Source organism: Erinaceus europaeus, chromosome 7 (genome assembly GCF_950295315.1).
Source record: "Erinaceus europaeus chromosome 7, mEriEur2.1, whole genome shotgun sequence".
Classification (NCBI taxonomy): Eukaryota; Metazoa; Chordata; class Mammalia; order Eulipotyphla; family Erinaceidae; genus Erinaceus; species Erinaceus europaeus.
The window spans coordinates 114,995,622-115,019,770 of NC_080168.1; the positions used below are offsets into that span (position 1 = coordinate 114,995,622).

Sequence of the window (24,149 nt, forward strand, 5' to 3'; positions counted from 1 at the left end):
CCATGTGGTGGCTGAGGGGCTTGAACCCTGGTCCTCACACATAGTACACTGTGTACTCTACCAGGTGAGCACACACTCCTGGCCCCCTGACTCAGTTTTCAATCATCATATCAGATTTGAGGCTGAGAAGGAAAAATCTAGATCAGAAACTTACGTGTGTCAGCCCAAAGCCTTTGAGCTCACCCGGAGAGAGCATGGAGAGGCTTGGACCCAGCAGGCCTCGGTGTTGAAGGAACCAGGAGTGTTTCAAGACAAAGAAGGAGTGGCTAGGGAGGTAGGAAGGAACCCAGGAATGTGTCACTGGGGACAACAGGAGTGATCAGATGTTGAAAAGTCGGGTAAGATAAGGGTTGACACGTGTCAATTGGATTCAGCAAGGTCACAGTGACATGGCAAGACCAGGCCTCATGAAGTGTGCAGCTGGAGCTGGTTTGTTAGGTTGGGGACTCGTTGGGAAATGGAGAGGACCCAGAGAATGGAGATGTCTGTTAAAGACAAGTGGCTGTGAGTGGTGGTGGCCAGAGCCAAGAAGGGTGGTGCTTAGAGCTGGAAAATGGCTGGAGAAATGGAGGAACAACAGCATGAAGGCCACAGGGATGGTGGCGCCTCTGCAGGGTGGGCCCGAGCTGGGGGCCTGGCTGGAGGGGAAGGAGGGACAGGCACATGGATGCTTGTATGTGTTAGGCAGGGAGCCAGCAAAGCCCCACCTCATCTCTAGCTCACATCAGGCCAGGCCAGGCAGGGAAGCAAGGCAGCCTGGGAGGTGTAGGTGAAGACACTAAAAATGGGGGAGCAGTGAGGAGGGAGGCAGGCACCACATCTAGGGCTTATGGGAATCTGGTGACCTTGTGTTCATGGTGACTCTCCTTTAGGTAGCAGTGAGGATGCCCACGCTTGGGTCCTCACCCCTCACCTCCCACCCCTTGTTGCCCTGCACCTCCATTGCACTCATGCCACCACCACCCCCACCTTCTGAGCTGTACCTGCCCATCTCTCGTGAACCTGCCCCCCCCTAGCCAGACATCCATGCCACCAGCTGTGCCAGACCTAGGCAAGACAGGCTTGAGCCCTGCCCCTGCTGAGTTTGCAGTAAAACAGCCGACATGATGCCTGCAGGTAGTGAGGCGCTTGGGCAGGGCTAGGAGGAAGCAGTGTGGGCCAGTGGTGATGAATTAGGACTCTGGAGCAAGGGCTTCTGGGTTCAAATCTGCCTCTGCTGCCCCAGCTGCAAAAGGCAGAGCAGCTCATGCAGAAGACGGGAGGGGCACTCTAGTCAACATTCACAAAGTGCTTTGCACTCTGCCTGGCACGTGGAAGCCATTATCTCTGAGCCGCTAGGTTGTAGGATGGTGTCTGGGGGGTGGTGTGTGGCTACTCTGGGCGGGGCGGCCAGCTAGGCCATGGCACCCAGGATTCAGTATTCCTGGAAGCAGGCTTATCCTATCCCCTTTCCTCTCTGTGGGACTGGACTGCCTGCCACCTGTCCCACTTCTAGGGTGACCATGACCTTACCCCTCCCCCCCAGCCCCCTGCCTGGTGCCCTGTGGGTGGGTGGCAGAGTAGGATGAGCAGGGAACCAGACATGGGGCCTCTGGGGGACTGACTGACTCCTTGTTTCTCTCTCACAGTGCTGTGTTCTTTGCAACCTACCTGACCCTGGCCTGCTGTTCCGGACCCAGGTACAATAATGACTTGTGGAACCATCAGCATGGTATTGGGGAGGCCCTGGACCCTCCTGCCTTCACCAGTACTGTGCACACCCAGGAGGTTCCTATCTGTTTCTGGGCTTCATCAAATAAGCCTTCTCCTTCCTCCTTTTCCTGGTGCCTTTGAGGGGGGCAGAGGGTGAGTGGACAGTGCACATGAGAATTTGGATGAGAGAAGAGCTCCGACAGTGGGGTTGGCATTGGGCAGAGACCTCCTCCCAGCAGTGGGGGACTGGCGCCCCCAATCTCCTCAAACCCCACACATGTCTTGCAGGAGGCATTTCCCATGGAACCTGATTCTCCTGACCATCTTTGTAAGTGATGGGGGCAGATCTGGGGACAGTTGTGGAATGGAAATGAAGGGAAGATAGGAGAAGGGTGGGCTTCAAGGGTCAGGAAGATGGCTGGGGATATCCAGTTTGATGTTTCAGGGTCTTTTCACTCCACTTCCACAAAGATGCTCCACCCTCATACCCAGACAGCTTCGGTCTTCCTACTCTTTCTGTCTTTCTCTCTCTTTTTGCTCTGGGCCTTACATAAGCACAATTTCACATCTCCTGCCCCCCCCTTTTTTTCAAATTTAGTTAGAGGAGACCAGGGGATGGGGATAGGGAGAGATAGCACAATGGTTATGCAAAAATATTCTTGTGCTTAAGGCTCCCATGTCCCAGGTTCAATCCCCAGAACATCATAAGGCAGAAGTGAGCAGTGCTCTGGTAAAAATAAAGAAACGAGAGAGAGAGAGAGAGAGAGAGAGAGAGAGAGAGAGAGGCATCATAGAATGAAAACATCCTCCAGTGGTGTGGCACTACCACGTGGTCCTAAGGCCCAAACCTGGGCCACATACATGGCAAGCCGTGTGCCCTTCCCAGTGAGCTATCTCTCTGGCCCCATGCACTGCCTCTCTCTAAGGTGATTCTTTTAGAGATTGGTACTGGGCATCCTAGAGCAGTTATGGGTAATAAAACACGGGGTGGGGGTGCACAAATAAGGAAAAGAGCCAGGTTGGGGGAGATTGTCAGGGAGAGCTGGGGCCAGGCATAGGGGCAGCTCCTCAGCCAGTCCCAGTGAGGCCGCAAACGTGTGTGTAAGCAGACTGACACAGGCTTGAGGGGCACACAGAGGGTGGAGCCCTGGGCTGGCCCCTGAAGATGTCTGGGCCCTGCAAAGTCTGGATTCCGGGACATTCCCTCACACTACCTCTTCTTCCAGACCCTCTCCATGGCCTACCTCACAGGCATGCTGTCCAGGTAACAGATGGGTGGGAGGGAGGCACCAGCCACACCCTGTGGGTGCTGCCTCTCAGTACCACCCCTTCTCCTGGGAACAGCTGGATGTGGGGGGGGGGGGTCAGGATTTAGCTCAGAGCCCCCTTCCTTTGCACCTTGTGGGGTGGGGCAGCACCTCCAGGAGCCATGGGTGGGGGAGAGGGTAGGGGTGGAGGATGAGGGAGAGTTGGGGCCCACAGAGAAGCCAGGAAGAGGAGGAGTCTTGTAGAGAGGTCAAGGTGGGGCTGGGGACCAGGGTCAGGTTCTGGCAGAAGGTGGGTAGGCCCAGTAGGAGGGGCACTGGGGAGAGCAGAAGCCCTGCCAGTGAGCTGCCTCTGTTCATGCTCCACAGTTACTACAACACCACCTCTGTGCTGCTGTGTCTGGGTATCACAGCGCTCGTCTGCCTCTCTGTCACCCTCTTCAGCTTCCAGACCAAGGTCAGCCTGGACTCTGCAGGGGGGAGGGGCATGGGGGCTCCCTGGTTGGCTTTTCCTGGTTGGGGAGAGAAAGGAGTAAAGAGCACTTGGGTGAGTGGTGGCAGACCTGGGAGAAGACAGCCAGCTTGTGTTGTGTGCATATGGTGGTGTTGCTAGGCCTCAACCTTCTGGCTGGTGGGGCCCCCTGGAGTGGCAAGGCACTGCATACAGGCTCAAAAGGGGGTTCCCACCCCAGCAGCTAACACCACACCTGCCCCATCCTGCAGTTTGACTTCACCTCCTGCCAGGGAGTGCTCTTTGTGCTTCTCATGACGCTTTTCTTCAGTGGACTCATCCTGGCTGTCCTCCTGCCCTTCCAATACGTGAGTCCAGGTCACCCAGTGGGCCCCATATGGGGGGGGGGTGCTGGCCCAGGTGCTGTTTCCTCCTACACCCTCTGGGGAAGGCCCAGAGCCAGCTCCCTCCTGCCCTTACCCCCATCCCCACGTGCTTGCTGGCCATGTAGGCAAACAAACAAGGAGGTTTTTCTTGGCAGATGGGGCACCTGCCACATCCGGCTTCACCTTTCCATCCTTCCCTAGTGGTGGGAAGGGGCGGGCTAAGACAAGGACATGGAACAGACAGGATAGGCTCTCTGAGGCTCCATGGGACCCTGCAGAGGGACCTTTTAAGGGCTCTTGGGGGAGGGAGGGGGCCAGCCTGTTTCAGAAAGGCAGAGCTGGCAGGTCTGTGGATAGGAGTTATGGTAGGGGGGCTCTAAATATGCACCCCAAAATTAGAGCATCCACAGCCCCCCCTCCCCAAATCTTTAGTCCTCTAGACATGCTTCCCTGGGAAATCTAACAAGTATCTCTGGGGGATTGGGGACCATTCCAGGTACCAGGCCGCTGCAGATACAGAAGGGGACAGATTGAGATCAGAGTCTTGGGAACCTCAGAAGTTATAGGAGCCCTTACACCTTACACCTGACTCACACCTGCCTCTAGCTCCTCTTAGCCACCATCACACAAGGTTCCACTGCCCCTGTTCTTCCAGGCTGGGTGCAGCTCTCCCCACCCACCCCAGTTCTCCTGCCCCCCTCCTCGCCCAACCCCAGCCCCCAGGGCCTTGGCTCCCCATCCAGGACATCAGGATCAGTGCTGGCATTTCCTTGGCTCTTCCCAGGATCCTGTTGACGAAGGGAGGGCCCGGAGCTGGCCTTGAGGCCCTCTGTGTATCTAGGGGCGGGGGGGACAGGAAGGGACCCAGTGCTTCAAAGAACCCTTTATTGACCCAAGTCAGCCTGGTGAGATGCCTATATTTCCAGGAATCTTCTGGGTAACTGGTGTGGCACCTCTTACAATGTTTCCACACACAGGTCGGTGCCCCGAGACATGGGTGTGGGGAGGGCTGGGGGTTGCGTGGGAAGAGGCTATGTTTCAACCTCTGCAGCAACACCACTGTGCACAGCAGAGCCATAGCTGGGGATGCTCCCCAACTCCCCAAGTTCAGATCTCTGTGCCTCTCTACTTGGCCACATCACATGGGCTGGTAGGGTCAGGGAGCTCCAGGACCCCACACCAGATGGCCTCAGGCCAGACCCGCCGGGAGCAGACAGCCAGCAACAGAGCCCAGGAGGATGAGTCACCTGGGCTGCTTGAGCCTGAGTGGTTGGGAGCACCCCAACAGTCCCTCCATCATCACTGTGATTTTGGGGTTCCTCCAACCACCAGCACACAGCCAAGTACTCTTAGGTCCCGGGGCTTTTTCAAGACTGGAGCAGGGCTGTGGGAGCATGAGAGAAAGCCCACACTAGGAAGAGGTCTGTCCCACATCCTCTGGGCTAGGACCTCGCTCTCCGCGTGGCTTCTCTTCCTGCCGCCTCCCCAGCCCTGAGCCTTCCCCTCTGCCTGCAGGTACCCTGGCTCCACGCAGTGTATGCCGTGCTGGGAGCAGGCGTGTTTACACTGGTGAGTGTGCCCTCCCCACCTCACCTCACCATCACTTTCTTGGCCTCCTTACTCCCCAAGTCTCTCCTTTCATCTCTATTCTTTTTTCTCCTCCTCCTCCTCCTTGAACCGCTTGTGGGTGGGCTAAGAAGGGGCACCAAGACAGAGCAACTGACCTGGTTGGAGCAAAACGGAAGGTAGAACAGGATCAAAGCTTTGTTTATTTTGTAGAGCTGGGCCTGTTGATGCACCATTTTACCACTGTGGCTTACTTCTTCCTTCAAAGAGAGACGGACATAGAGAGGGAGAGCTACCATACTACAGAGCTTCCTCTGTTGCCATGGCACCTCCCATGTAGTGCCTGGGCCTTGCACTTACAAGGCACATTGTGCCCAGTGAGCTACTTCTCTAGCCCAGGACTCAAGTTGTATATATGGAGCTGTGGGGAGGGTGCCTGACTGCCTGGAGCAGGAGGGATAGGAGAGTGAGCGTGTCCTGGCCGCATGGGCTGATAATCAGTGCTTTTCCGAGGGGTAATCTTGGAGCAAAGAGCATGTGAACAGCCTGTGAGAGAGATGCACGTAGACTGAGCTTGTTCTTGGCTGTGGTGGTGGTGAGCGCTGTTTCTCCAACACACAGTGATGCTTCCTCAGAACTCCATAAAACTGTTTTTGTTGCCTTCCAGTCAGAATGAGGAAGTCAAAGTTCAGGGACTTTAAATAGCTCACCAAGCCCCTGAACGTTCTGGCACTCCACACCAAGCAGAGACAAGCCCACATGCATTAGTGGCTTGGTGTTGGTGACCTCCTCACGGGGAGAGGGGCCAGGGGTGGGGGGTGCATATACCTCAGGTAAATGTCACCACCAGCAGAGGTCACAACCCCACTCCCTCTCCCTCACTGGAATGTCTGCTCACCTCGGTCTGGCTGGAGTTCTAGTTTAGACTGGAGGTCCCAGGGACTTATGGGTGACAGTCTGGAAGAACAGAGATGAAGTGGGGTAGGAGAAAACTATGAATAGAGGTTTTAAGAAGGGGATTGGGTAAGGATCAAGCCAGAACTGGGATACAGTGGGGTCATTCATTCATTTCTTGCAGGTGTTTATTGTGTTGGGTAGGCAGGAGGTCACAGAGCACATTGGCATTAAGTAGGTATCTGTGGAATGAGTCCATCTCCTCCAGGCTTAGAACTAAAGCTGGCTAAAAGGGGACCAGGATAGCATAGTGGTTATGCAAAAAGACCTTCTTGCCTGAGGCACCTAAGGTCTCAGGTTCAGTCCCCAGCACCACCATAAGCCAGAACTGAGCAGTGCTCTGGGGGAATTTTTTCTCCTTCCTTTCTTTCTTCCTTCCTTTCTTTTACTACTTAAAAGGGGACTGAATGAAAATTCCATTCCCTCCTTTTACAGATGAGGAAACTAAACCCCCAACCAAGTGATTGGGCAAGAGTAGAACAGCTCACTCATCACCCAGAACTTTCCCAGCTTTAGCACCGAAAATCCCTCTTGGTGGGGGGCGCTAAGTCTTGGACAGACCGAGATCCCTGACCAGCCCGTGACACTAACTTCTCCTGGCTCTTGGACCAATGCTCTTCCCTCCAGCAGAGCCTGCTAGAGACAGATTTCCATGAAAAGCATGGGGTGAGGCAAAGAAGGAGGGAGCCCTCTGGGGCTGGGGCTGGGGCTGGGGCTGGGGAGAGCCTGGAAGGGAGTCTCCCAGGACAGTGTCCTCTGAGGGATGGGGAGCATGAGTGCAGGGCAAGCAGCATGGTGAGGTGTGGGAGGTGAGGGTGGGGTGGAGAGTCAGTTTCGGGGGAGGATCATCCGTTTCATGAGGAATCAGTCCCAGGAAGTGCCTGGTCTCTTCAGGGAGCATAGACCATGGACGGCAGTCCCTAGATTTCCTTAAAAACCCCCACATGCTGGGTGGGAGTCAGGCGGTAGCACAGCGGGTTAAGTGCATGTGGCACAAAGCGCAAGGACCAGCATAAGGATCCCGGTTCAAGCCCCAGGCTCCCCACCTGCAGGGGGTTTGCTTCACAGGCGGTGAAGCAGGTCTGCAGGTGTCTGTCTTTCTCTCCTCTCTGTCTTCCCCTCCTCTCTTCATTTCTCTCTGTCCTATCCAACAACAACGACATCAACAATAGCTACAACAACAATAAAAACAACAAGGGCAACAAAAAGGAAATAAATAAGAAAAAAAAAACCCCGCCTGCTGCTAGAATAATACAGATAATCCCAGCCACCTGCTCAGCGCTCTCACACCATTACATCACTAGCTGCCCTCCATAGCCTAGGGAGGGAGATGCTGCCATCCCTGACATCCTGGCACTGAAGGGCTGGCACAGAGTCCCGCTGCTAGGAAGAGGCAGGCCTACACACAACCTGGGTGTTCTGGGCCCAGCCTGTTGCCATCCCCAGTACCTCATGGTTCCCTTCAAAGCCAACACTTTCATGGTCTTGGAGGTGGCGCAGTGCATACAGCATTGGATTCTCAACCTTGAGGTCCTGAGTTTAATTCCTGGCAGCACATGTACCAGAGTGATGTCTGGTTTTTTTTTTCCTCTCTCTCTTCCTATTTTTCTCATGAATAATAGTAATAATAAAAATAAAAGCCAGTGGCCTGGGAGGTGGCATAGTGGCATAGATAAAGCATTGGATTCTCAGCCATGAGGTCCCGAGTTCAATCCCTGGCAGCACATGTGCCAGAGTGATGTCTGGTTCTTCCTCTCTCTCCTTTCTCATGAACAAATAAATTCTTTTTTAAAAAAGAATTTAAAAAAAAATAAAAGCCAACACTTTCTGTTGTCTTGAAGTGAGCATAGGTTGAGGGTGCCCTGTTCTGCACCTCCTAAGCAACACCACTGTTTTTTATTCTCTTTTAAGACATGGGCTTAAAGTGGAGGGAGTTGAGGAGCTTTCCAGCAACTTCCTGCCCCCTCTCTTGAATCCCCGCCCTTGTCTCTCTGCTGAATTAGTCGCATCAACATGCGGCAGACTATACATCTCCACTTCTGGGGTGGGGGGGGAACCCCACCAAACTCTTTATTTTTTGCTATATTTTTATTTACTATATATGAGTTTCACAGAGAGGGGTGGGAGGTAGGAGAGAGATCAAGATGCCAGAGCACCACTCTGGTATATGCAGCACCAGGAACTGAAGCAGGCATCTCAGGCACTCAGGTTCATTGCTCTACAAGCCAAGCCACTGCCCAGGCCTCCCAGACTCTCTTGATTTGCACCCTCTTCTCTCTCACCCATTAGAGCAAAATTCCTTATACAAAAATACATACCATCTATATTTTTCTCCCCACTTCTCATTTTTCTTTTTTGAAGAAAAGCTATGGGGGGTAGTGGTAGTGCGCCTGGTTAAACACACAGATCACAGTGCACAAGGATCCAGACCCAATCTCCTGGTCCCCACCTGCAGGAGAAAACTTCATGAGCGGTGAAGCAAGGTTGCAGGTGTCTCTCTGTCTCTCTGTCTCCCCTCCTGTCTCAATTTCTCCCTGTCTCTATCCAACAATAACAAATAAACAAAAATATCTTGAAAAGAAAAGACGAACTATGGCAGTAGCTATTTTGAAGTAACAATGGCTTACACCATTATGTAGGTTTCTGGTGTACAAACTTGAATTCAGTATTCAGGTGCACTACATTACGATCCGCCAAAGTCTCCTTTCTACCCAGCTTTACCACTCAACTTTCCCCATGCACTCACTCCCCAGCCTACTTCCCTTCTGGTGACCATCAGTATACCCACTAAGTCTATCTGTATTGTCACAAATGGCCACATCCCACCTTTTTTATAACTTGGTAGTATTCCTTTGTGCATTCATGCCCCCTTCTCTTTATCTACTCCTCCACTCACAGGCACTTAGCTTGTTTTCACATCATGGCGATTGTGAATAATGCTGTAATAAGCAGAGGGGTACGTATATCTTTTCAAATTAGTAGGTTTGTAACTTTCAGACAAATGCCCATAAATGAACTAGCGAAACGATCTGGTTTTTCTACTGAATTTTTAAATGTATTTTATTTATTGGGGCTGGGTGGTGGCACACCTCACTGAGTGCACATGTTACAATTCACAGAGACATGGGTTTGAGCCCTGAGTCCCCACCGGTAGGGGGAAGCTTTGCAGGTGGTGAAGAAGGGCTGCAGGTGTCTCGCTCCTTCTCTCTCTCCCATTTCTCTCAATTTCTGTCTGTCTCTATTCAATAAGTAAATAAAGATAGTACAATTTTAAAAATATTTTATTTACTTTTGAGTAAAGTCAAAAAATTGAGGGGGGGGAGTTGGGCAGTAGCATAGTGAGTTAAGCGCACATGGCGCGAAGTACAAGGACCGGCGTAAGGATCCTGGTTCGAGCCCCCGACTCCCCACCTGCAAGGGAGTCACTTCACAAGTGGTGAAGCAGGTCTGCAAGTGTCCGTCTTTCTCTCCCCCCTCTGTCTTCCCCTCCTCTCTCCATTTCTCTCTGTCCTATCCAACAATGACAACATCAACAACAATAATAACTACAACAACAATAAAACAATAAGGGCAACAAAAGGGAAAATAAATAATAAAAATTTAACAAAAAAATTGAGAGGGAAGGGGGAGACAGAGAGACAAAAAGAGAGACCTGCAGTATTGTTTCACTGCTTGTGAAGCTTCTCCCTGAGGGTGGGAGGTGGGAATTGAACCTGAGTCCTCAAGTATTGTAATATGTGCACTCTACCAGGTGCACCACCACCTAGCCGCCGCTACTCAAAGTTCTGAGGAATCTTTATACTGCATTATTATTATTATTATTTCCTCCAGGGTTATTACTGGGGCTTGGTGCCTGCACTATGAATCCACTGCTCTTGGAGGCCATTTTCCCCCCTTTCGTTTCCCTTGTTGTTTATCATTGTTGTTATTGCTGTCCTTGTTGTTGGATAGGACAGAGAGAAATCGAGAGGGGAGGGGAAGACGGGGGGGAGAGAAAGTTAGACACCTGCAGACCTGCTTTACCGCTTGTGAGGCGCCCCCCCCCTGCAGGTGGGGAGCTGGGGGCTCAAACCGGGGTACTTACGCCGGTCCCTGCACTTTGTGCCATGTGCGTTTAACCTGCTGCACTACCACCCGGCCCCCCATACTGCCTTCTATAATGACAGTCATTATTATATACTTCTACCAGTGATATATGAGGCTATCATGTACTCCACATCCTTACCAACACTATAATAATGTCTTGTCTTAAAATTTATATATATTTGTTTATTAAGGAAAGAAAGAGAGAAAGGAGGAGGGAGGGATGGAGGAAGAGAGAGATCAGATCAGTTTTAGCTCTAGCTTATGGCGTATGGTGGTGCTAGAGATTGAATGTGGCACCTCAAAGCTTCAGGCATGAAAGATTTTTTTGCATAATTATTATGCTGTTTCCCCATCCCTGTCATTAAAAAATTACTCTATGCATTAGAGATAGAAAGAGAGAGGAGAAAGATGCCCCCTGGCCACAGTGGTGAGCTCTAGTGCCATCAGCTCACTCTGTGCTCACTCCCTGGGGTGTCCCCAACCGCCTTTGAACATTGCCTTCCATGGTGGTGACCCCCAGCATCTTGTCCTGGAGTAGGTATTTCTGGCATGTAATTCCATACTGAACTTTCCACTGGCCTGCTCAGTTCCCCTATTTGGAAGTCTAACAAGTGCCCCAAACTGTGTGTGTACAAAGTCAAACGCTGGCTTTTTCTCTGAACCCCTGCTCCTCCCACTGCTGTCCCCACCTCTATAAGTGGTGACTCCATCCTTCCCATCACAGGCCAAACACCTTGGTGACAGCCTCAGTTCCTCCACTCCTCACACCCCACAGCTGGTTCAACAGCAAAACCCAGTTGGCTCTGCCTTCCATGTAGAAGCTGATCATTTCTCTTCACCTTCACGGTTCCTCCCTGGTCCCTGTCACCTCCCCCAGTGGCCTGTTACTGGTGTGGCCTCTCCTACCCACCACCATCTAGATTCAGTGCAGCAGCTAGAAGGTCAGATCACTGACCTCCAGCACCCAGCAGGCCCTTGCAGTTCTTTCTGCGGGTCCCCAAACCCCTAACCTCACAGCATTCCTTCCCACCCCAACCCTCCCATATACTCTGGCTTCCCTCCTGCTCCAGAGCTTGGCAGGCTCACTTCCACAACCCCAGGCCAGGGCCTCTACTGCTGTGATTTCCTTCTGTCTGCTCACAACACACACACACACACACACACACACGCACGCACGCACGCACGCACGCACGCACGTATGCACGCACATGCACACACACACACACATACACACACACACACACTTGCACGCACACAAACACAGAGACCTTTGCTGCCTGTCCCCACCTGCATGGTTCACCCCTGACGCACTGTATTTTTTCCCCTGGCTTTTCTGTGTCCTCCTCCAGCAGAAGGTAAGGGGTTTTTATCTGATAGGCTCTCTGCTGCACCCCCAGCACTTAGCCCACGATGGGTACATAACAGGCAGCTACACACACACACACACACACACACACACACACACACACACACACACACACACACACACCGCCATGTCTGCAGAGCACACTGACACCTGGGAACCAGGGCCTAGGGGCCAGGCCAGCTGAGATGCTGTGCAGACAGCCTAGCCACATGGTTGACTTGAGCGCCTGCTCCCCAGTGAGTCACAGGGGAGGGGAAACCATGGAGCCTAATTAGCCGTTAATGTCTCATTAGCAGATAAACACAGCAGACCTGGGCTGGGATCATCCTGGGGGTTATGTAAACAGTGGGCAGAGTGCAGGCAGGCTCTCAGGCTCTGTGTCCCCTCCACCTCCTGTCCCAGTTCACCTGGTCACAGGAGTGACCCACTGCCCTGAGCCCCCTTGGGTCAGGATGGGGGCGTGCTCTCACTCCTCTCCCTCCTGTCAGTCTCAGATTCAGGAGATGAGGCCCCTGCCCAGAAGGTCCCTGGCCTCAGTCTACCACTGTTCCCTCCAGTGGGCTCTGTGGACCCCCAAACCACTCCTAGAACCAGTGCCAGCTCTCCTGGCCTCTCCTCCTGCCCTGATGGTTTTGGAGGATGGGGCATGGAGGTGTCTTAGCACCCCAGGGAACCCTCAAACTCACTGCCTCCAGGAGGACATGTGAGGTGGGGGTCAGGGGGATGAGAGCTGTTTGAGTGCACCTGGCCCTCAGAGAGGACCTCCACCAGCCCCCACCTGCCTGGGTCATGGGAGCCTGAGAAACCCCCACTCTTCTGTCCTGTGGGTGGGGTCTCCCGCAGGGCCAGGCTAAGACTGGGCAGTAGAAAACCAAGGAACAGCACCCCCCAAGGCCTCACACCAGCCAGTGAAGTCTCAGGATGTCCTGCCTGATCAAACTGCCACTGGGTACCAGACACCGCGTGCTATCGACCTGTGCTAGGAAGTTGGGGTGTCCCAGTCATCCTCTCCCTTCCTGACCCTTTTCCTGGGGCCTTTGTTTATAGAAACTCATGGGAAGTCAGACTTGAGGGTAAGTCACGGGGCTGAGCAGGGTCTTGAGGCAAGGTGGAGGGTAAAGGAGAAAGTCGTCGTAGGGAGAGAAAGTGAGGGAGCTGAGGACTAGACCTGTGGGCTCCTCCGCTGTGACTTGGAGCAGGCTGCTTTGCCCTTCAGGGGAACTAAAGTCTCCCAAGCTCCTAAATCAAGAAGCCAAGCCTGGAGACCACAGGGAGAAACCAGGCAGGGGCTTCAGAAAGGAGGTGACATCCCGGTGGCCATGGTTCCGCCCTCTTCTGGTTCACCATGGTCAGTAGGAGCCCCGCAGGAAGCATCAGTTTCTGCATCTGAGGACAGTTGGTGAGAAATCAGACACGGCTAGATGCTGCGAAACCAGTTAGGAGGCCATTAGCATGTACCAGAGTTAGGGACAGCGTGGCAGGGAGATGGCTAAGGGCAATACCAGGTATTTAGGTGTTTCAGTACAGTAGGTGTTTGGGAAAATGAATCTGGGAGACAATGGCACTTGAGGGGAGACAGGCCTCCTGTGCTGCCTCTGGATTCCTGACCAGGGAGTTCCGCTCAGCCTTTTGTCTTCAGAAAGAGGACCAATACGATGAGTCCTTGGGCTGGGGTGACAGCAGAGTAGTTATGCAAAAGACTTTCCTACCTGAGGCCACAAGATCTCAGGTTCAATCCCCTGCTCCACCATAAACCAAAGCTGAGCAGTACTCTGATTAAAAACAAAGAAACAAATCAAAATATTCTCAAAGTGGCAGCAATCTCCCTGCCCTAACGTCCAAAGAGAACACAGACACACATACACAACTACATACATACCACGCAATACACCACACATAGCATGGAGTGTCACAGGCCAAATTGGGTGCAAGGCCCCCTTTCCCTGGCTCTGGGCCCAGCATTCTTCTCACTCTGTTAATGAGTTCATTTTCCAGATGAGAAGACAGGGGTTTAGACAGGCCTCAGGCCCGGCCCCCTCCACACCAGAAGGAGCCAGAAAGCATTGACCTCGGTCACCCTGAGTTTAGGCCTCTGGCACTTACTTCACTCCAGGCACCACTGTCAGACCCAGGCCAGACCCTGGTACCTGAGGGATTCCAGAAAGATTCCATTTCCCCCCCACCCGTACCCCATCCCACTCCTTACCCATTTTTCTAGTGGAGTTGTGATAAGTGCTCTCCCTTCTTCACAATTAGAGAACCATTTTGGAAAGTTAAAAAACGGTGAGGCAAACCCAAGACAGTGGTATGGCTATATCAAAACCTTAAACTTTATTATGTTCAGAGCCTCTTTTGTTGTCTTTTCTTTCTTCCCCCCCTTTTTTTTTCCACATCAGTGGTTCACATGATCCTGCACCTTCTTCAGTTCTGCCCCCCACCCTCTGTCGCTCAAATCACCCCATGCCTCACTTGAGACCTTGCCTGAACCCTCTGGTAGTTGAGTGGATTCATCAGGGGAAGGAGGGTGGACTGACTGGTAATTGCTTCTTCAGGAGGAAAGTGTACTGGGTCCCCCTCCCAGGCCTCACCTCAGTTTCACTTCCTGAGGTGCTAATCCTCAAGAACCACTGCCCTGCTTAAACCAAGTCCTTGGGGCCAACACCCTGACCAGGAACCCCCCCACCCACCCATCAAACCCCTCAGCCTTGAAGGTGTTATTCCCCATTCCTCAGTCCCCCACCTTCACAGGCCACATGGGAACTCCTCCCCCCACCATGCCATGGTGTTCCCATGTGGTGCTAGGGTTCCAGCCCTATCCAGTGAGCTGTCTCCCACCCCTCTTTTAAATATGTAACTAAACAGGAGAATGTGTACATTCACATAATTCATTATTAAGTCTTTTTAATATTTTGATTATATTATTATTTTTTATGTTTTAGACTGATCTATTTCTTTATTGGGAGAATTAATAGTTTACATTGAAAAGAAAGTACAGTTGTTGTAACATGTATTATTTTGCTTTTTATTATTAATATTATTATTTACCAGAGCATTGCTCAGCTTTTGGTGGTGGAGGGATTGAACCTGGAACTCTGGAGCCTCAGGCATGCAAGACTTTTTGCATAATCACTATGTGATCTCTCCCTGAAATCATAAATGATATAGGTAGAGCAAATGTTGATGACAGCACCCCTGGCGCCCTCCCCTGCTGGACTGCTGGGGTCAGTGTCCTCTCGACAAAGACTTGTTCTCTGTGCGTCTTCTAGATATTTGGTACATGGGCTCCTGTACCATCTAGTTTTTCAGTGTTTGTCATGTGATGCGGGTTTTTCTTGTTCTCATAATAACACGTAGTAGAGATGTTTCTGCCCCACCCCAACCCCCTTTCTGGAAGCATCTCTGCTGGGGGCTGGGGGCTGGGGGTGGCCTCCAGGTTCTGCTGCCAGAGGCGCTCTGCCGTGAGCTGCCCGGGCTCTTCTCTGTGTGCTCCCACTGCCATCTCTGCAGGGCAGACACTACCCACGTGTCACCTTTTATGCTTATTCAACACACGTCCAGCCAGCTTTTTCTATTCAGTGCCTGCTTGCTGGTAGTACTCAGCTGGCCTTTCTGGGGCCTCTCAGCCTCACCTCAAGGGCACAGAAAGCCACAGCCTGGGCCTGGGCCTGGATTCACAGCCTCAGACCAAGGGTGTGGCCAGGAGCCCCTGATCAGCTGGCCTGATCCATGAGCAAAGTAAGAAAGCCAGCCTCGGGCTCATTTGGTCAGTCCTCTGCCAAAACAGGAAAGAGACTGTCGGGTTCCAGAACTGGGTAGATTACCTATTGGCAAATCACTCACTTGCTCACCTACCTCAAGCCCACTATTCCCTGAAGCCTTGCAGTCAGCTGGCTACCAGCTCAAGTGCTTGCTCTCTTTCTAAGCTTAACTCTCAACTAAGAGCTTAACTGCCTACTAAGGTATAGCCAAGATACCTTCTCTCAACCAAGACACTGCTTAATAGTGCTTACATTGAAGGGGTGGGGTTAGGGGGAATAGCATAGTGGTTATGGAAAAAGACTTCATGACTGAGGCTCCAGGATCCCACGTTCAATCCCAGGCACCACCATAAGCCAGAGCTGCACAGCTGGCTTCCCTTGTAATGCATGCCCATAGTGTCAGCTCCCAGTGTCTTACTCTCACTACACTGTCTTTGCACTCTGAAGGCAAGCTCTCTAGAACACAGTACTGGGTGCTTAGTAAATCTGCTTAGAACGAATAAGTGGAAGTCCCAAGCTGGCTGCTAGACTGAGGCTTCAATGATATGGCAGCAGTGGGACTGCAGTTGGGGGCAGGCAGAGTCCCAGGTAGCTAACACCTGTGGCCAGCAGCCAAGGTTCAGGACCGAAATCACTGCATTCCTCTCTCCTCCAAGGAGAAGGCCAGCTGGCTGCACTGGGAGACCTCCTGGTTGGGTGCTTATTGGAAGGGCCACCCCAGACCTCGTCAGGTCCAAGCTTTCTAGATTGAGAGATTCAATTTCATTAGCTCATCCAGGGGTGACCAGGCTCTGGGAACTCGACCAAGCAAGTTCCTGATTGATAAGCCAGACCAGCAATTTATTAACTAAAGTTGGCAACAGTGGCTGCTGGACCGCCTGTAGTGGGAATGCTGACCCCTCTCCTTGCTTGCTCTCCAACAGAAGGAAAATGTACTTGGGGATCCAAATCACAAGGCCTGTTACCCCCTTCTCCAGCCCTGACCTCAGCTGTCTTCCACATGCCCAGGCCACGCAGCTTCCCCTGATGACATCTCTGCACCCTGGTGGAGCACAGGAGCTACCTGAATCCCATCCCCCCCCACACACACACACACTCTCAAGAGGCCCCTCATCTCCTGAGGATGATGACAATAAGCTGCATTAACAGGCACCATTCATTACGTGCTCACCATGTGCCAGGCATCATGCCAGGCGCTTTGCACACCTTGCCTGGTGCTCAACAGCCTCAGGAGATAGGCTTGCTGATCCCTCATGGACCTGAGCCCCCAGGGTCCCCTGTGTCCCCCACGCCCAGGGTTAAGTAGCGGTGGTGCTCAGACAGCCCAGCCCAAGCTTGTGACCAGCCCTACTCCCTGCCCTGCAGGGAGACGTGACTGATGGCACACCTGCTGGAGTTGCTCCCCGCTGGGGGCCAGACTTCCTGTGTGCTGGAAACTTGGTTCTCAGGCAGGGACCCTGGAAGCTCCCTTGGGGCTGTATCCAAAGTCACTTCAAGAGTCGGATGCCTTAGCCTAAGGGTGCACTATGCTGGCGGGCCCAGCCCCTCTCGCCTCCCAACCCCCACAGCTCTTGGCACACCAAGCCTCTCATTTCATGGCTCCTCTAGCTTATCACCTTAGCAGACTCCTACTCATACCACAAACCCCAGGACCCTTCCCTCTGGCCCAGTCAGCCCTGATCCTGGCCTAGTGGCTTTAACTGTGCTGGTCCATGGTGGTCTCCAAAGGCAGACACGGCATGGGGCTCTTTGTCTCTGTAGCTCTCAGGCAGTCTGGCACCAGCTTCTGCCACTTTGCTTATCTACCTGCAGTGAATGTGCCACAGGCCTGGGGAACATGGGGTCTCCCGCACACAGAACAGAAGTGCTAGGCATAGCCCTGCTCACAAGAATGCAGATTGCTGTCAGCAAGTCCAGACCTATGCGGGCCAGTGCTCGTGACCTTAGTGCTTGAGACACTAGTGACACACTGAGGACCCCAGAAAACAGCTGCACTAGAACCCCAGAAAATAGCAGCGTGGGCAGAGAGGGGCCACGTCTTGAGCAGAAACTGTTCATAATTCTTCAGGCCAGCACGGAGCCCTGAGGAGATTTGTCCTGGGAGGAGACACATTAACTGGAGGTGCTGTCAAGGCTCTGGAGCCCACCTGCTGAACGTCAAATCCTGGTTTCACCCATTCCAAGCTATGTGGCTGTGCTCTAGAGACAGAGGGGCTGACTCTACAGCTTGACATCCTGGGGCCTTGTTTCCTTGGGGAACAGAGTCCCCACTCAGTAGGATGTCCCTAGGCCCAATGGGCTAATTTAGTTAAAGTACAGACTGAGGCCAGAGAGATAGTTCATCAAATAGGGTGCCTGCATAGCCAGACACACAGCCCAGGGTCAAACCCTGCCACCACATGGGGGGTGTTATGGCAAGAGAAGAAGCATCCATGCTGTGGTGTCTCCCTCTCCCCCTGTCTATGTGAATGAAAAAAGTGGCACAGAGTGGCAAAATCATGTTTTAGTATGGCCCAGTTCCACCAAGGAAATAGCATGCCCACCCATGCTCACTGTTACTGGAAGTATTTGTTTATCCTCTGAGTGTGAGCAAGAGAGGCAATGGCATGAAGACCAAGGTCTTCCAAGTTCCCTCCTCCAGGAAGCCTTTCCTGTCTGCTTGCTCCACCCACAGAGGTCATGAGCCTTGCTGTTAGCCACCTGTAGTGCCTCATCTTCCTCTGCGTTTACACCGGTCATACTACGATGCAGCCTCACTGGGCTCTAAGATGTGGGTTAGGACATTGTCTGCTTTGTGCTTTCTGCCTGGCTCATAGTAGCTGCTCAGTAAGTAGGTGCTGAGTTAGGGGGGTGGAAGGTGCCAGGAATCAGCTATAGGAAGGTCACTGAGAAGCCAGGTAGCAGGTGACATGGGGTGGGCCTGCAGGACCTCTCGGTCCCATCCAGGTGGTTAGACTTCTGACTGCTCTCCGTCCTTCCCCAGTTCCTGGCATTCGACACTCAGCTGCTGATGGGTAACCGCCGCCACTCGCTGAGCCCCGAGGAGTATATTTTCGGAGCCCTCAACATCTATCTGGACATCATCTATATCTTCACCTTCTTCCTGCAGCTTTTTGGCACCAACCGTGACTGAGGAGTGCCCCCTATGGACCTCCCCCCTTCTGAGAATGCGCCCCCACTGGCCCCCACGTCCCTGCACTCCTGCAAGCCCAGCTATAAACCGAGCTGCCAGCCCAGCCTGTGCCCCCACTCCCTGAGCCCGGCCCTCATCCCCTGCAGCTTATGCCCACACCCAGGAACCACCCCATGAACGAAGGCCATCTGCACATGTCCCCAGTGTCCCCAGTTATGGCTGCCACACAGGGACAGTCAAGCTGAGACTACTCTGTGTATGAGGACTCTAAGGACCGGGGAGTGGGGGGCTGTCCACAGGATTTCAGAAGTGAGAGAGATGCCCCAGGAAGCCAGGTTGAGGCCTGAACCCCTGCTGTGATTCTTCTGGAGTTGTTACAGCTATGTGACCTTGGTGTGTGCTTCCCATGTCCAGCTTGCTCTCTCTCTCTCTCTCTCTCTCTCTCCCTCCCTCCCTTTCTCCCTCTCTCTCCCCAGGTCAGGCAATGACACTCTGTTTTGTAAAAAGTTTATTTATTGAGGGACAAAGAGAGAGAACCAGAGCATCACTCAAGCATAAAGCATTGCTACCCTATAAGCAAAGAAGGGGTGAGGACACCAAGTGAGGGTGCCATGCCCAGCCTTCATGGCAGGCCTGCTGTCCTCTCCCAGCTCTGGGGCCAGCAGTTTATTGGAGGTGCATGAGTCCTGGGATCAAGGGCAGGGGCGGGGGACGGCAAGACAGTCAGTGGATCCTCCTGGCACGTGGGGGCAGGAACCGAGGCAGGAAGAGGGTGTCTCTTCCACAGCTCCAAGGTTGGGGGGATGGGGTAAACCGTCTGTGAGTGCCACCTACTTTCCCCTGCATCCACCTGCAGGGCATCTAGGGTGTCCTCTCCCACCATGGGCTTGAGGCTGAGGCCAGGGGCTGGATGTGCCAGGATGGAGCAGAGCTTTAGTCACCCTGAGTGGCCCACTGGAGGGACTCCAACCTCCCCCACCCCCAGCCCTCTCCCAAAGCTGTGTTTCCCAGACCCTCTCCCGGCCACTGCCAGTTGCTGGCTTCTCCCTGGCCGGGCCCCTGGAGGCTCATGAAGTGCCCATGGCCATTCTCCCAGCCTTGAGCCCTGAGCCCCCTCTGCTTTTTCTCCCCTTTTCGCCTCATTGAGTCCATTTGGAAGCTGCCCAGCTGATGCTAACAGCTGGGCCCAGCCTTCCAGCTGACCCCATGTGATAAGGTCGGCCTCCTTATCATCCTCCAGGCAGCTGAGATCTCAGGCAGGGTGTGTGTTTGCGTCAGCTCAGCCTCCTCCCCCCACACTAAGGCCTGCTGGGTAGGGGGTTCGGGGCCACACCTGGGGGAAGCACGCAGCCAGCACCTGCTAGCAGCCGAGTCAGGCTGAGTGGAAAGTTACCGGGTGGAGTCCAGGAGGCTAGGAGTGGACACCCGGCCCTCCCTTGGCCTCTCCCTCCCGGCAGTTTCCCTCAACTTGTGCTGGGGGTGGAGGGGTGTTTGCCACAGGGGAGGGTGACTCCAGTCTGTTATCTGTCTTCCCCCCTCCTTCCTATTCCTAGCTTTCACAAAATCTTAGATAAAGCATTTGGAATCTCATTCCATCTCGGGTGTGCGAGGAGAGAGGGGATGGTGGTGGGGAGCCTTACTGGGATCGTGTGTGTGTGTGTGTGTGTGTGTGTGGGTCTGAATGCACTGCACTGTTCTGCCCTGTACCAAGCTGGGGTAACCCAGAGGCCTGGTGACAGTGTACAGCAATGGGGCGAATAGGGGCTGCAGTGGCCCAAGAGGTCTTGTCCTCTGCCGCCCTGCCCTCCCATCACCCCTCAAATCCCCCCACCTGGGGTCACACCTTCTGGACAAGCCAGGAGGCAGGTGTCTAAGCCCCAGCATTGCTGCCAGCGGGCACACATGGGCCAGCATCTCCAACTGTGAGCCCCGTTTCCTACCAGTGTGATGGGAGACCATGACTGGCAGGGGGCTAAGAGCATCACAGTGTGGATCCCCATGAACTTCTCGAGCCAGTTGCTACTTCCCACTGATGTCCTTTCGGTTCCCCTCCTAATCTCTGGTCCCAGTCTAGAGGGGACCTCCCTACACACACACACACACACACACACACACACACACACACACCTTAGCCTGTTCTTTCAGCCTGGGTCTTGGTCATGTTCCCTAGAACCCACTTATCTGGACCCCACCTCCTGTTGGGATGACAGAAGCTGAGGAGCATGTTAGAGGCAGAGCTCCAAAAGCTCAAGGGAGAAGACCAAGCCTCAGTCATGAACCTCCAGACGTGGGCTGCTCAGGCCCACCTCACAGCTGTGTGTGCTATAGAACTCCCAACTCTGGGTCCTGAGGGAGGCTGGGATTCATGGGGCTGCCTGCAGGGCAGGGCTGGGGCGTTTGTCCCACCTGCATCAGCTGCAGGAACACCTGTATGGGTGCTGGAAGGAGAAAGGGTGGAGGATCAGGAATGCAAGATTATAAGAAACCGAGAAGCTGAAGCTGGCCAGGTGCCACACGCTGCAGAGGAGGGGGAGGGGAACCTACTGGCCCCTCACTGTTTTCGCAGCGGCAGGGCTGGGACCAGGACGGGACAAGGGGGGATTTATAGAGCAGTTAGGAATCTGACTGTCTGTGACACAGGGTCAGAGGTCTCTAGTTGAGTGGAAACATTGTAGGAGCTCCTCTCCTAGGGACTGATAGCAGGTGGGGGTGGAGGGGAGCAGGGAGGCACCTGTAAGGCCATTGGCTTCTGAACCTAAGACCAGGTGGTGCACAGCTCCTGGAAGGGGGCTGGAGAACCCCCAGGAATCTCTGCCATCTCTGCCATCTCTGCTCTTCCTCTTAGGGAAGTCATGCAACCTTATTCCAAAAGGTTCGGGCTTGCCACCTGCCCACCTGGGAGGAGTCCCCCAGGGCCAATTGGCAGGTGACTACGATTGTACACAAACACTTTGCTGCCCCTCAGTGGCTTCCTGAGGAAAAGCAGGGCCTAGTTCTGCACAGGAGAAGCAGAAGCCAGGTGTTTAGGGGTTGTGAGCAGGAAATGGTCCCAGCTCTCTAGCCCAGCTCTTCTCAGACCTCCCCAGACCTCTCTCCACATCAGCCTCTGGTGGTTCTATTCAGTCTAACATTTGCTGTATCCTGTGCACCTTTCACCTGTTTCCTATAAACTCTCCCACTGCTGGACCCCGTAGTGCCTCATTGAGACACACACACACACACACACACACACACACACACACACACACACACACCCTTACCCTTTTGGCCTCAGCTCTTTCAGGTTTTCCAGACATCATGTCTGTTCTGGTTTGTGGCTGACAGGAGATAAGTGTGAAAATAGTTGGGGTCAGGTAGCACCACACCAAGTGAGCACATATATCACTACAAGCATTGACACAGGTTCAAGTCCCTGGTTCCCACCTGCTGGAGGGAAACTTCACAAGCAGTGAAGCACTCCTGCTAGTGTCTCTCTTTCTCCTTCTCCATCTTCCCATCCCCTCGCAATTCCTCTCTATCAAAGGGAAAAAAAAAATGGAAGCAGTTGTAACACTGCTGGTATCTTGTTTGTTGCCTCAGTTTATCTCAGGGAGATTGTGTGAAAGTTTGTCTCAGGCTCAGCACGAGTGGTTCACACCAGAGCTGCTTCTCCAGGCACAGCTAAGTGCAAATGAAATTTCTATCTTCATGGGAGGAAAGAGGCCTTACCCTTTCTACTGACATATGCCCTCACAGAGGCTCTTGGAATCCTTGCACCTGTCACAGCTCTGTTTGGAGCTCTCCCAACTGGTAGTCTTCCTCAGAAGCCTGCTCTTTTGTTAGAAGAATATTTTGTTATTTTTCCCCATGGAGGGAAGCCTGTATTGCACCTGGAAGAAACCCTAAGAGTCACAGCTTTTGGAGTAGTCTCTCAGACAAATGGAATAGAGAGCCCCCCAAATAAGCTCACACATAGACATCTAACCTGTGACAAAGGAAGCAAAAATCATACAACAGAAGGGGAAAACACCCTTCAGCAAATGGTATTGCAAAAACTAGACCATCAACTAATACCACACACAAAGGTTAACTCAGATAAAAACTTGGATAGAGGGGCCAGGTGGTGGTGCATTGGGTTAAGCACACACATTACAGTGTGCAAGGACCTGGGTTCAAGCCCCTGGTCCCCACCTGCAGAGTAAAGCTTCATGAGTGGTGAAGCAGGGTTGCAGGTGTCTGTCTCCTCCCCCTCTCGTCATACCCCTCCTCTCTAAATTTCTCTATTCCTATTCAATAATTAATAAAATTTTTAAAATTAAAAAATACTTGGATATATTAGACCCAAGTCTATAAAATACATAGAAGAAAACACAGGTAATACATTTAGGGATCTTCACATCTGAGGAATATTTGGAGATTCAGTCCAGTAGTGCACTATTGGTGGAAATGTAAACTAGTGTGACCTCTGGGAAAGGCTGTGGAAGTATTTTAAAGACATGGACTCCCCACCTGAAGAAGGAAAGCTTCACAAGTGGTGAAGCAGTGCTGCAGGTGTCTCTATCACCCCCTTCCCTCTCAATTTCTGACTTTCTCTATCAAATAAATAAAGATAATTAAAACATTAAAAAAGAAATATAAATACCAGTGCCAACCAATGGCACACCTGGTTAAGTGTACACATTACCGTCCACAAGGACCCAGGTTCAAGATCCTGGTCCCCACCTGCAGAGGGAAAGCTTTACGAGTGGTGAAGGAGGGCTTCAAGTGTCTCTCCCTACCTTCCCCTCCCTCTCAATTTCTCCCTGTCTCTATCCAATAAAAAAAGAAATGGAGTGGTCCAGGAGGTGGTGCAGTGGATAGGGCTTTGGCCTCTCAAGCATGAGGTCCTGAGTTCAATCCCCGGCAGCACATGTACCAGAGTGATGTCTAGTTCTCTCTCTCTCTCTCTCTCTCTCTCTCTCTCTCTCTCATCATTTCTCATGAATAAATAAAATCTTTTTTAAAAAGAAATGGAAATATCTTATGATCCTTCAGTGATATATATATATATATATATATATATATATATATATATATATATATATATTCATTCCAAGGACAAGGAAACACTAATCTGAAATGCTACATTCATAGCTGCACTGATCCCAATAGCCAAAATATGGAATCAATCTAAATTCTCAACAGATGACTAAATAAGGAATTTAAGGGAACAGCCCAGGAGGTGGCACAGTAGATAAAGCATTGGACTCTCAAATGTGAGAGTTTGATCCCTGGCATCACATGTGCCAGAGTGGTATTCTGATTCTCTTTTCTTTCTTTCTCTTATTTATAAATAAATATTTAAGGGGGAGTTATGGAATACTCAGTGGATTTTGGATCAGCAAGAACTAGAAGCAATTATGCCAAGTGAAATAAAGAAATGAGAAATAGCTGCTAGATGGGTTCATTTATACGTGAAATACATATATCTAAAACAAATTTGAAAAAAAGTAATAACCAAGTTGACTCTTAGA

At 52.3% G+C, this 24,149-nt stretch overlaps 1 protein-coding gene across 1 annotated transcript in view; it reads left to right on the top strand.

Moving 5' to 3' along the window:
• Positions 1–20,247, top strand: part of FAIM2 (Fas apoptotic inhibitory molecule 2) — a 32,462-nt gene extending 12,215 nt beyond the window's left edge. Inside the window, exons 6-12 of the mRNA XM_016190581.2 lie at positions 1,629–1,679; positions 1,981–2,020; positions 2,919–2,956; positions 3,327–3,414; positions 3,681–3,776; positions 5,310–5,363; positions 18,508–20,247. Of these exons, the coding sequence (XP_016046067.2) occupies positions 1,629–1,679; positions 1,981–2,020; positions 2,919–2,956; positions 3,327–3,414; positions 3,681–3,776; positions 5,310–5,363; positions 18,508–18,657 (517 nt within the window). The 3' untranslated portion in view covers positions 18,658–20,247. The remainder of the gene's footprint in view (positions 1–1,628; positions 1,680–1,980; positions 2,021–2,918; positions 2,957–3,326; positions 3,415–3,680; positions 3,777–5,309; positions 5,364–18,507) is intronic.
• Positions 20,248–24,149: the final 3,902 nt, after the last annotated feature.